General features: G+C 36.9%; 1 protein-coding gene across 1 annotated transcript in view; it reads left to right on the plus strand.

The window, feature by feature from the left end:
* LOC149801635 (solute carrier family 12 member 1-like) overlaps nucleotides 1-13,514 on the plus strand; it is a 39,812-nt gene that overhangs the window by 1,402 nt on the left and 24,896 nt on the right. The window contains exons 2-8 of the mRNA XM_089955905.1: nucleotides 4,509-4,649; nucleotides 5,844-6,015; nucleotides 7,372-7,511; nucleotides 7,736-7,849; nucleotides 8,920-9,031; nucleotides 9,758-9,885; nucleotides 10,284-10,532. Of these exons, the coding sequence (XP_089812031.1) occupies nucleotides 4,509-4,649; nucleotides 5,844-6,015; nucleotides 7,372-7,511; nucleotides 7,736-7,849; nucleotides 8,920-9,031; nucleotides 9,758-9,885; nucleotides 10,284-10,532 (1,056 nt within the window). The remainder of the gene's footprint in view (nucleotides 1-4,508; nucleotides 4,650-5,843; nucleotides 6,016-7,371; nucleotides 7,512-7,735; nucleotides 7,850-8,919; nucleotides 9,032-9,757; nucleotides 9,886-10,283; nucleotides 10,533-13,514) is intronic.

Genomic DNA, 13,514 nt, shown 5'->3' on the forward strand with positions numbered 1-13,514 from the left:
TCAAGCATAGTGTGTTGGGGAAATACGAAGAGTACTGCCACTGACGATAGTCGAATGGTCGAGTAAGTGTGCTGGTACAGGTTAGACTTCTGCTTGGAACGATTTACAACTCTCTAACCTGTCCGACTGTATTCTTGTCATTCTCTCTCATATATGCACACACATTAAAAAAAGCATAGCTTTTAAAATGTTGTTATAAAGCAATTTAATATACGAATACTGTTCGTATATCTAATTATGATCTTCCCATGGCGAATTAATACGCACATATAATAACGTTGCTTCAACAGTAGGCTGTCGCTTCTAGTCTAGATCATTGATGCATTTTCTTTGGTTAATCATTAACGACAAAAGAAAATACCGAGAAAAAAATTTCATCCAAGCCTTCTCTCTCATGTGCAACGGACAAAATACGTGCAAATCCGTGCAGAGAGAGAGAGAGAGAGAGAGAGAGAGAGAGAGAGGGGGAGACTTGACTTAATGAAACCGTAGAGGCTGAACTTAAACTAGGTAGCCTACAAGAACTTAGGTCGTAACGGTATTTGTATACGTTACATGTAATTTATCTACAGTGTTCATAGTATCAATAATACGTAGTTGTCATGGCCTGTTTTAGTAGGCTCACACATGCTGTAATCTGTTAAATACATTTATTTGTGGGTTGTTTTTTTTTTCTCCAAGGCTATAATAAGGTTCTAAAAATGATATGTTTTAAATACTCAAATATCCAAAAGTCGCTCCCACCTCTTTGTCTCTTACTGTGTTTGTTAGGCAGCAGACTAATCGACCAAAATAAAAACATAGGAATGGATGATAAATAACAAAAAACCTGATTGTAAGTCTCTCTTTTGGTTGGTCTGTCAACATATCAGTTTTAACATTCTCTTCCTCCCTCCCCCTCTCTCCCTCCATCTCTCTCTCTCTTTCTCTCTCTCTCTCTCTCTCTCTTTGTACCACCGTAGCAAGATACTAACTAAAATTCGAAAATAAACTAGCGTAGAGGATGATAGCGTGTGTCTCATGAGCCTATGAATGATGATAACATTTACAGACATCCCGACCAAAGGAAATAAAAGAGAGAGATGAAGGATATAAGCATTCGTATGGTCCGTAGCAATAATAATAATGAAAAAACAAACAATAATAACTCAAATGAACTAAATAAAATTTTTCCATTCCATTCTGTTACGTCAGTATCCTGTCACGCGGTTAGACAGCGGAAATTGATCATCCATATTATTGGAAGAAAGCCAATAACGCGCTGCGTTCATCGTCTTAGAAGACTCTACTCTGTCTGAACACCAGTTAATTTGATCAGCTACAGCCCATCAGTCTGGGTCTACAAAACGCTGCATGTTGTTTGTGTCAGCTATTTTTTTGTTTTTAGTTACGAAAGAGCAAATGGTTTTATTAAGATCTGATCCAGACCGTGGAACAGAGAAGGGGTGGGGGGTGGGCATTGACTTCATGTCCTTTGTTCGTTTCGGTCGTAATATTTGATTGTAATACTTAACAACTATGAATGAGAAATATATATAAAAGTAGGATGCGATAATTTTCATGTGTGTCTATAACATTTTCCATTTACAAATTTCGCACAATAATGAACGGTTCTGATCTCCACGTTAAGTTCCGCACACTTAGTTACCTTTCCTCTGACTCGCAAGTTATCACCAAAATGGCGAATTCATCAGCATTAATAACAGATTCACTGGAAATTATTCCTGATAATATTTCTGAAACTTTCCGATCCGATACCAGGAATCTTTCATATCGTGTGTTAATGGAAGACATGAACTACTACATACAAGGATATATTCACAAAATTAGGATTTTCGATATACAAATCAGGCGAAAGTTCGAGGAAGTTGCTGGCGGTATAAACGGCAAGTAGACAATTCGACAGAAGAGGAAAACAAATTAAATAAACAATTTATACAAAGCTACCCGAGTGAATTAAATAAACAATTTATACAAAGCTACCCGAGTGAATGAATGTAGTTTTACGATCTTTACACCACATTAACTCGTATCCTCCATAGGACGGACAAAATCATTCTATATAGGTATCATTGATAAACCGGTAAATTTAAATTATATTAGGCACATGAAAACGATCATTTATCATAATATATTTGAAACTAAAGGAATGACTAAGGCACATCAAAATAAACAATTACAGACACGTTGACAGGGGGTATATTGGCATGCGCTTTTGCTTTATTTGCTAATTAGTGTGATGAGTCTTATCTTCATTCATTACGATTAGTGTGACGAGTCTTATCTTCATTCATTACGATAAGTGTGACGATTGTTATCTTCATTCATTACGATTAGTGTGACGAGTCTTATCTTTATTCATTACGATAAGTGTGACGAGTCTTATCTTCATTCATTTTGATTAGTGTGATGAGTCTTATCTTCATTCATTACGATTAGTGTGACGAGTCTTATCTTCATTCATTACGATAAGTGTGACGATTGTTATCTTCATTCATTGCGATTAGTGTGAAGAGTCTTAACTTCATTCATTGCGATTAGTGTGACGAGTCTTATCTTTATTCATTTCGATTCTGTGACGAGTCTTATCTTCATTCATCACGATTAGTGCGACAAGTCTTATTGTTATTCATTACGATAAGTGTGAATAGTGTTATCTTCATTGCGATTAGTGTGACGAGTCTTATCTTCATTCATTTCGATTAGTGTGACTAGTCTTATCTTTATTCATTACGATAAGTGTGACGAGTCATATCTTTATTCATTACGATAAGTGTGACGAGTCTTATCTTCATTCATTTCGATTAGTGTGACGAGTCTTATCTTCGTTCATTTCGATTAGTGTGACGAGTCTTATCTTCATTCATTTCGAATAGTGCGACAAGTCTTATCTTCATTCATTACGATAAGTGTGACGATTGTTATCTTCATTCATTGCGATTAGTGTGACGAGTCTTATCTTCATTCATTTCGATTCTGTGACGAGTCTTATCTTCATTCATCACGATTTTTAGTGCGACAAGTCTTATCTTTACTCAGTACGATAAGTGTGAATAGTGTTATCTTCATTGCGATTAGTGTGACGAGTCTTATCTTCATTCATTTCGATTAGTGCGACTAGTCTGACCTTTATTCATTATGATTAGTGTGACGCGTCTTAATTCATATCGATTAGTGTGACGACCCTTTTCTTCATTCATATTGATTAGTGTGACGAGTCTTATTTTTATTCATTACGATAAGTGTGACGATTGTTATCTTCATTCATTGCGATTAGTGTGACGAGTCTTATCTTTATTCATTTTGATTAGTGCGACTAGTCTTATTTCCATTCATTACGATTAGTGTGACGAGTCTTTTCTTCATTCATTACGATTAGTGTGACGAGTCTTTTCTTCATCCATTACTATTAGTGTGGCGAGTCTTATCTTAGTTTATAGTTATCATAACATTGTGCAGGTGTTATAAAATCATTACGTTGTAAGAGATAAGTTTACAAGATGTCAGTATGGCAAAACTACAATAAATGACAGGACAAGGCTTGCTATTTATATAGACAAATAAATATTTTTTGTCTCACCTATTCATATTCGCTTCGGATGCGGAAGGTCGTGGGTTTGAGCCCCGGCCGAGTCATGACTTACAAAAATGGTACTAACAGCTGCCTCGCTTGGCGCTCAGCATTAAGAGGTTAGTGTTAGGACTGGTCGGCCTGGTGTCAGGATAATGTGACTGTGTGGGACATCATGCTACATGTCTGCTAGACATCACTATAAACTGTCACACTGCAGACATCGTAGCGATATGACGGAAATTTTTTAAAGTTACGTTAAAAATCCAAATCTCTCTCTCTCTCTCGTTTTGTTTTCCAACGATTTCTACACTGATGCTGAATTTATTAGTAACATCGTCTTCGCTTCTTGATCTTGCTGACAATGTGCTTGTATGAGTCTGACTAGTTCATTTGCGTTAGGGTGCGATGGATCTTATTTGTGTAAATAAATGGATGATTGAGGTTGTTTTATCGATATCATCCATAAATATATGGTAAGCGTCATTCTAGTCGGAATATAGCGAATTTTTCTCCTTTCGGTCCCAGCTAGGCTTTCGAGTGAGTGAGCAGGGAGAAGTGAAATCTTTCTTCATCCGAGCATTTCATTCATTTGGGTATTGACGATTCGACCTATCTGAATCTACGTCGACTCCATCCTAAGTCCATTGTATGAATTGTGAAGAAAAACAGTCAATTTCTAACTGGAAGTTCATTAATGCAGGGAATGTTTGCAGCTCCTCGGTCTACTCAATGCTGAAGTGAATCTGTTCCATAGTTTTCGCCTTTCCATATCCCCTAGCCATCTTATTGCAAAGCAACTCGGTATAAAAATATTCGAATAAAAATCACATAACGGGTAAATATTTATCGTACGAATTTTTCAAGCATTCGCAAGGAGCATGCACGATGGTTCAATCGACGTTTAACTTTTAGAAGACTCTGATCATGTTTTCAGTTCCCTGAACCAAGCAGTCAAACTAGTGTCACATTCAACGTCATTGTGGATGAGTTAGTTGACGAAAAGGAAGCAGAGGCAGCGGTACATAAACCAGCGACGGTATCAGCGGTCAAGTTTGGCTGGATACAGGGTGTATTAGTGAGTATTGTCTAACTTGATGTTCATATAAACATTTAAATTATCCACTACGTCATAAGAATACACCTGTGTAGATATTATGGACGATGTTGATAGAACTAAAACACGTTACACAAATAAATGTCATATGTTCATCCGATGTAATTTATAGGGCTGAGAAACGTGTTGCCAGACATCAGGAGAACATGATCTGATCCCTGAGCTACACGTAATGTAATGTGAAGGATACATCTACATGGCATAATTGGAACATGTTAGAGTAAACGTTATAACGAGGATATTTCAAAATTAACAATCGTAATATAATAAATACTCTTTTTGCTGTCAAATACTCCATATATACTAAGCAGAGTTTGATATTAAAATAAAATTGCTTTTTTTTTAAAGTACGAGCCATTTTAGAATCAGGCGAGGAAATCCAGGGTAGATAAAGAATATGTTCTTACCCGAAATTTTCACCACCTTGAATAATATTCCCTGAATTGAACTGTATACTAAGCTAAGTTAACAGATGCGGATGAAATGTCGCAGCTGATGAAACGGTTCCATTCTTTTAACGTTGTTACTACCCAGCCGAAAGGTCGCCCTTGACCAAACAACTGGAAATGTCCTTCTTTATCACAACAAGAGACCGCTCCGCCTCGGATGCGGGAGTTCGTGGGTTCGATCCCCGGCCGAGTCATATCAAAGACTTACAAAAATGGTACTAACAGCTGCCTCGCATGGCGCTCAGCATTAAGAGGTTAGTGTTAGGACTGGTCGGCCTGGTGTCAGGATAATGTGACTGTGTGGCACATCATGCTACATGTCTGCAGTATGATGCCCCAGTGCTAGACATCACTATAAACTGTCACACTGCAGACACCGTAGCGATATCACTGAAAAATTGTCACACACACGCACACACACACACACACACACACACACACACACACACACGCGCGCACGCACGCACGCACACACACACACACGCACGCACGCACGCACGCACACACACACACACACACACACACGCACGCACGCACGCACGCACACACACACACACACACACACACACACACACACACACACACACACATTTCCCGTCCAGATGTCGAGTTTAGGATGTATGATTCAGAGTTGCATAATATAACTAGAGTTGAAAAACACAATTTCAAAGACTACTTATGCTTTATTCTCGTTTAAAATCTGCAGATACGATGTCTGCTGAACATATTTGGTGTGATGTTGTTTCTGAGACTGACATGGATTGCCGGACAGGCGGGTGTGGGGTTGGCCACTGTGATCGTCCTCATGTCATCTCTCGTCACAACCATCACCACCATGTCCATGTCTGCCATCTGCACCAACGGGGAGGTGAAAGGAGGTCAGTTAGGAAAGATTGAATCTGTGCTTGGTACTTCACGGCACATGAACGTTTTGATGGTTATATCGTGTTAGAAAAACAGAGATGAGTGCCCTTTACAAGGACATAACACGCAGCGAGGCGATATTGTTTATTCAAGAATGTCAGACTTTTATGAAAATATAGAAATTTTTAAAAAATAAAACTGAAATTAAAAACAAATATAAATACATGCATAATAGCTAAGTTTGTTTTGTGACAATAGAGTTGTCTTTTATCGGATAAACATTGTACTTCGAATTTCCTAAGTTATTAGTTTTATAAGGAAAATGTATTCAAAGTAATGTGAGGAGCTTGGGGGTATTGAATGTAAATACTGAGGTGCCTACCTTCATTTATTAAAAGCTTTAAAATAATGCCTATAACACTTAAACTTTGATTCATTTATGCACCTTTTTTAAGATAGACTTGATAAAAGTTCCTAATCTCTGACTGACATATTGTAAGGTCACCATACTTACTTGTTCTACTTTACCATGCCATGCAATCATTTGTTTGCATCTTTTATAACACTTACAGTCATTTTAATTCGCTGATCTTCAAAACCTGACACGCATGTCAAAATGGTTGCACAAGCATTAGATAATTAGAAAGAAATAAAAACGTTCGATCTCATTTCGGATAGCTAAAATCAATAATTTTGTCAGAGATAATCCCACAATAAAACACCTGTACTGACAGAGGAATGTTTCCATTAATATCTGCCCATGTATAAGTATAAGGAATAGGGATATGCTCTGAGTGCTGATAGCAATTAGTCAAAGACTTACTCTCCATTTACGAGGTATTGCTTTTCCTTCACAAACTGGCACGATGCTTACGTTACAATGAAAATCTATTTGTCTTTTCAGGTCATCTGAATCGGAATGGTCGTTTTGCTATGGTAGAATTTAAATAAACCATATCGCAAAGCCGCATTTTAATGCTAATATTTAAAAGAAATGTTTATAACATTTCATGATATTAGTATCAGTTTCCAGCCCATTTGCATATCTGTGTAGCTAAAGGGGATATTTAGGCTTGTTGATTAAATCCCGCAGTTGGCCGATTGCGATCTTACTTTTGTAACATTTCATATTTCAAAAGATGAATAAAATGCATGAAAAATAACAAATGAAAACATGAGGGAGACATTTTGGTGGATGATGTGATGGCTAGGAAGCAAACAGTTCCGGAAAAACAATTATTGCCGAATTACAAGTTAATCAATTTGCTTTCTATAAAATTTTCTCTTCTTCTTCCGTTATCATTTTAGGACACTTTGTAATTAAAAGAAGTTCCAATGCCTTTTGTGCATAGTGTGATTTTTTATTACAGGAGGGGTTTATTACATGATATCCCGAAGTCTTGGTCCGGAGTTCGGCGCTGCGATAGGAGTCGTCTTCTCCTTGGCGAGTGCCCTCGGTGCAGCCATGCACATTGTTGGTTTCGCGGAGACTGTTAGAGACCTTATGTGGGTACGATCACATTTTATCAACATCTAAGGCTATATTATACGCTGGATTCGATATTTTCATATGATTTCATAATTGTCTCTTGCTAATGAAGCTACCTAATGCAATATTGATACTGCGTTTGGGTTACGATTGCAATTAAAACATTCACAAAAACTTATTCCCATTTGAAAATGCCCTCACCCCATGTTTCAAATTCTGCTTATTCAATTTTACCGTCACTTTAGGAGCACGATACGTTCGTGACAGGAGACTTGCTACACGAAGTGAGGATTATTGGAGCCATGACGTGTGTCCTGTTGCTTGCAATTGTTATGATTGGACTGGACTGGGAGGCCAAGGTAATTGTTTTTCTGTTACAATTTTACAACCTGTAGCCCTTATTAATTAGGATTCCTTCTTCTTCTTCTTCTTCTTATTATTATTTCACAATATATTACATATGTAATAAATATTTGTTTAAAATCTGTATTCAAAACATGTGTGTGTGTGTGTGTGATTTGGATTTTTAACGTAGCTTTAACAATTTTTCAGTCATATCGTTACGATGTCTGCAGTGTAGCAGTTTATAGTGATGTATGGCACTGGGGCATCATGCCACAGACATGTAGCATGATGTCCCACACAGTCACATTATCCTGACACCAGGCCGACCAGTCCTAACACTAACCTCTTAATGCTGAGCGCCAAGCGAGGCAGCTGTTAGTACTATTTTTGTAAGTCTTTGGTATGACTCGGCCGGGGATCGAACCCACAACCTCCTGCATCCGAGGTGGACGCTCTAACCACTAGGACACATCTTGTTGTCTTAAAATGTATCCTCACTTAAACAACACTGAATCATCTGATGCTGAAGTCCCCTTTCGGGACGAATCGTTTCTCGCATTTAATCCTCAAAGTTAAAGTGAGTTAACCGGCATGTCATATGACCAGAAATCTGCAACTTAATGTGCTTTTTAAAAGTGGGACCCGTTCTGTCAGAGGTCGAGAGAAGATTACCACATCAGTCTCGCAATGAATTTTCATCGCCTCAACGTAGAGAGTTTTACAGTACTAAACGAACAAGTAAATAATTTTTTTTTTCTTCTTCTCCAATAGGATGTCGAGATCAAAAGTAGTATGGGGCAATCTATTTGGCAGGTTGAGATAAATCTAGGTTGTACAATGCCATAGTATCAAATATATAATTTGTTCTACCTTGTACACCATGCTGGTGATAGTTACGTGAATACAAATGAGCGAGTAGTTTGTATTAATGCGACCAATGAAAGACATGTAATCTTTAAGCAAGCCGAATACATAAAATGGACGAATGAACTTCAACTTTTTGTCTGTCTGCCAATATGTCTGTCTGTTTGTTCCCATGCATCTATGTACCTGTCTTGTTGTACTACATACATCTTTATTCTAGGCTCAACTTATGTTGCTGGTAATACTGACGGCAGCACTTGTCAACTACTTTGTCGGCACATTCCTACCGCCATCAAGTGAGAAAAAATGGAAGGGTGTGGTGGGGTACAACGGTGAGAATACTATACGTTTTTTCCCCCTTATTGTTATAAACGTTCTCAACTGAGCTATAGTTGATACAAATAAGTTTTTTGAGAAGGTCAGTGGGTTCCTAGACCTAACTCTTTTCATTAATAACATCAGATATTTTCAGAGCTATTATACTGGTGATGTATATTAAATCCAAAGCACTAAACTAGAATCGAACCGTGGAAAGAAAGTAAAATTCTGGAGCTGTTCTTGGTAGGTTACATTAAGATGATGAAGGACATTTGATCGTTTGTCTGTCTACATAGCTTTAAAAATGAATACAATCTTATATTTGGTGTTGGAATGGTGTACCTCATAAGCCGTGATTTCAAAGTTACCAGAAGACGTTAAGTTTCACGAGCAATACATTAAAGTGGATAACGTTATTCTCGTAGGAATATCCAGCTACAATGCTTCCTTCTGGTATTCATTTATTCAAGTCAGAAAAGCCTCAGTTTGAAAACGTTCAGTTTGATGTTTATTTAATACAGATTGCACGTTCCATTGCAGTCAGTTTTGGTGAATTCTTTTTTTGTGTGGCAATGAAGCAAATTGTTTGACGAATTGAATGAAGAACTACGGATCATATACATGCTCAAAGCATACATTTATCAATATGATATGTAACATCAGGAATGGGAGCATACTTGCATTTTTTCAGTCTAAATACTTTTGTTGGGGAGTAACACATTTTTTTTTTCTTTTTATAGGACAAACATTTACGACTAACTTTAGCCCAGAATTTACGGAAGGAAATAGTTTTTTCTCGGTATTTGCAATCTACTTTCCATCGGCAACTGGCATCCTGGCCGGTGCAAACATATCTGGAGATCTGAAGGTGAAGTAGATTAGTTTTGCCGACACTTATTTTCTTTTTCCACTTTATACCTTATAAATAGCATTAAAACTTCGAAGACCCCAGAAAGATTTGACTTTAACTAGGAATAATCTAAAATGCACAATGATTACAGATAGCCATTTCCAGAAGGATCTCCACGATAATATATCTTCGAAGGTCAGAATAGAACGAATACATATTATCAGAGATTTTAGATGATTTTCTTTTCATTATAAATTTAGAAATTAATGGCAAAACTTTAAAGTTCATTATATACTTTATTAGTTTATAAAATGTTTTGTACCATATCTTCAAAGACCGCAATAACTCTGTCGATGGGAAATGCGTAGTTATTGTTTATCTGTACATTATCCTTTACCCAACCCTTTTCCCCACAGGATCCACAGAAAGCAATTCCAAAAGGCACATTTCTGGCCATTCTCATAACGTCATTGGTTTACCTGGCTATCATTTGGACTTCCGGAGGGTGCTTGCTCAGGGAGGCGATAGGACCAGCAGCAGCAACCGTGACTGAATTGGTGGCTGGAAACTTGACGACAGTGCAGCTGAATCCAGATATTGCCATTGTCACAAACTGCACTCATTTGAATGGAACTTGCAAATACGGTACTCTGCATGACAACGGGGTGAGTGTCTTCATTTGAAATGACAATAATGATTATGACGGCTACCAAACAGATACAGGTGTTTATAACATAACAATATGCATTTAACATTATTCTGAACAATTGTTATTTTTTGGAGATTTTTAGTTTTATAAGCTACACTTAATGTTTTAATTTTGGTTACTTTAACGAAACGATTTCATTTTTCTTCTTCTTCTTCTTCTTCTTCTTCTTCTTCTTCTCTCTCTCTCTCTCTCTCTCTCTCGCGTCCTGATTACGATTTTATTGCGGATTGCTACTCTCCAGTTTTGTAAAACAGTTTTAGTCTACTCGGGCACAGGAATATATAACTATAAAAAATCCCGTCACACTGCTCATGAATCGAACGGACATAGTGTAAATAAACAAATCGTATTGAAATTAAAAAATCTCATTCCACTGACAATCATCAGTATATAAATTCATCAACCTTACCCCCAATCCTAAAGATCCCACCCTAAACAAGCAAAACAAACCAAACCAAAAAAAGAACGAAGAACAAAGTAGTAAACAAAAAGAATAAAGAAGTCAAGAAAATAAAAACAACACACATATAAACACACACATACAAACAATACACATATAAACACACATGTATAAAAACACATATTAACACGCACACATACAAACAACACAAAAACACACATGTACAAACAACATTCATATAAACACATACGTACAAACCACACACATACAAACAACACATATAAAAACAAACACGTACAAACAACACTCATATAAACACACACTTACAAACAACGCACATATAAACACACACGTACAAACAACACAATCACACACGTACAAACAACACACATATAAACACACGTATAAACAACACACATCTAAACACAAATATACAAACAACACATAAAAACACGTACAATCAACACATAAACACACACACACACACACACACACACACACATACAAACAACACACATATAAATGCACACATACAAACAACAAACATATAATCACACACATACAAACAACACACATATAAACACACACAAACGCCATATATTTCATGCATAAGTGTCCGTGAAGAGTACAAAACAAAAATTGTAAAATAGAATTAAAGTTGACGTTTAAAATCATAAATACTGACACACATGAACATCATCAATATGGTCACGGTCTCATCTTACACACGTGCACATAATCAATAGGGTCACCGTTAGAGGTGAAACGATACACCTGTGCCACGTATCGATACGATTCACGATGCGCAGCCTGCGATACTGTATATGTCGATACACATAGGAACTTAATGGTCTTTCTATCTTTGGAAGGTAGTTGGTGCCCATTCATGCATGTTGATATTCTGGTCCTATTTCCAGTATGCAGACTACAGATAGACATATACTTATATATTTATATGAAATTCTCACTGATGAGAAGATATCAATACTTTCAAACAGACTACCTGTTGGTTGCAGTGAGTTTTATCCACCGTTTTAGGCCATTTGATGGTGGTTCCATTTAACTCCCTTTGTACAACATGAATGATTTGAAAACACTACCAGTTTAGTGTATCAGTTACACTTGGAAAACATTACGGTATTATCTTCAAAAACAGAAGAAATAATAGAATTTCCTCGTGCAAAGAAAATCTCATCTAGAACAAATCCGGGAACGGGAATAATGTTGAATACAACAAAATGATGCAAAAGACTACTGCAGCCATAGGTATTTGTATTTGTTAGTGAAGAAGGAAAACTAGTCACTGGTTAAATATCTCTGCATGAAAGAGACAGATTCTAAATTTGTTTCTCATGTACAGTTTGAGGAGAGTTAATGACATGGATTTTATCTTAAAGGAAACCTCCCTCTTTATCCAAGAAAAAAGGAGGGAAGATGTGTGTGTGATTTGGATTTTTAAAGTAGCTTTAACAATTTTTCCGTCATATCGCTACGATGTCTTCAGTGTGGCAGTTTGTAGTGATGTCTAGCACTGGGGCATCATGCCGCAGACGTAGCGCCAAGCGAGGCAGCTGTTAATACCATTTTTATAAATCTTTGGTATGACTAGGCCGGGGATCGAACCCACGACCTCATCATCCGAGGCGGACGCTCTAACCACTAGGCAACCGGAGCGGTGTAAAGAATGGCAGGGAAAATGTTCATAGGTTAATATTTATCTAAACTTCAATATCTGTCTCTCTTCCTGCTCCACTTTCTTATAGCTGTAGTACCTACATAGCTAGCTTGTTCAGCTTGAATATGTTGGATAACTGATCTTTGTGACTGTTATGTACAATTTTCCAGAGATCGTTATCTTTCGATAAATCTGCTTCAAAATAGGGTTTTTCACTAACACAAACTTTATTTGTTAAATCAGTAGTTTACTGACTACTATGCCAAATTTCTTATCTTTTCCATAATGCTGTATAACGGTATTTAATCCATCAATGTTTGTGCAGACAGAGGAATTAAAATAAATACCATTACTTCTTGATTTAATTTTTTAACCCTTATTTTATCCAATTTATCTTCACCCTGATATAGATACATGTATATGGTTTTGTAGCATATGATCCGCAGGGCGAATGTTATTAATTTAAAAAAATGAAAATTGCATTGTACTTTTAAATTGTCTGTATTTTAATTATGGTCAGTACTCTGCCCTTTGTATATTTAGTTTCGAAACACCACTGAAAGGGTCATAGCATCTATTTTTTTTATCCATCCAGCATGTACATCTGACTCGTATTTAATACCATTTCGGACTAAAAATCACTCACTAGTGTCTCCATTAACATTTTCCCAGCTCCAACAAATCCGATATACTTCATAACTTTAAAACTTATTGTCATCATCACTATCATCAGAAAGTATTTGCCGAACAAAATCGTAATGACTCAGGCAGGGAATCAGGCATTTTGGGATTCTCTAGGTAGCCCGTATTTTAAACATGCATTTGTAAAACTTTCTTCATGAATGGTTCCAACTACGCCATAA

Source organism: Sinohyriopsis cumingii, chromosome 4 (genome assembly GCF_028554795.1).
Source record: "Sinohyriopsis cumingii isolate HCF-2022 chromosome 4, ASM2855479v2, whole genome shotgun sequence".
Taxonomy (NCBI): domain Eukaryota; kingdom Metazoa; phylum Mollusca; class Bivalvia; order Unionida; family Unionidae; genus Sinohyriopsis; species Sinohyriopsis cumingii.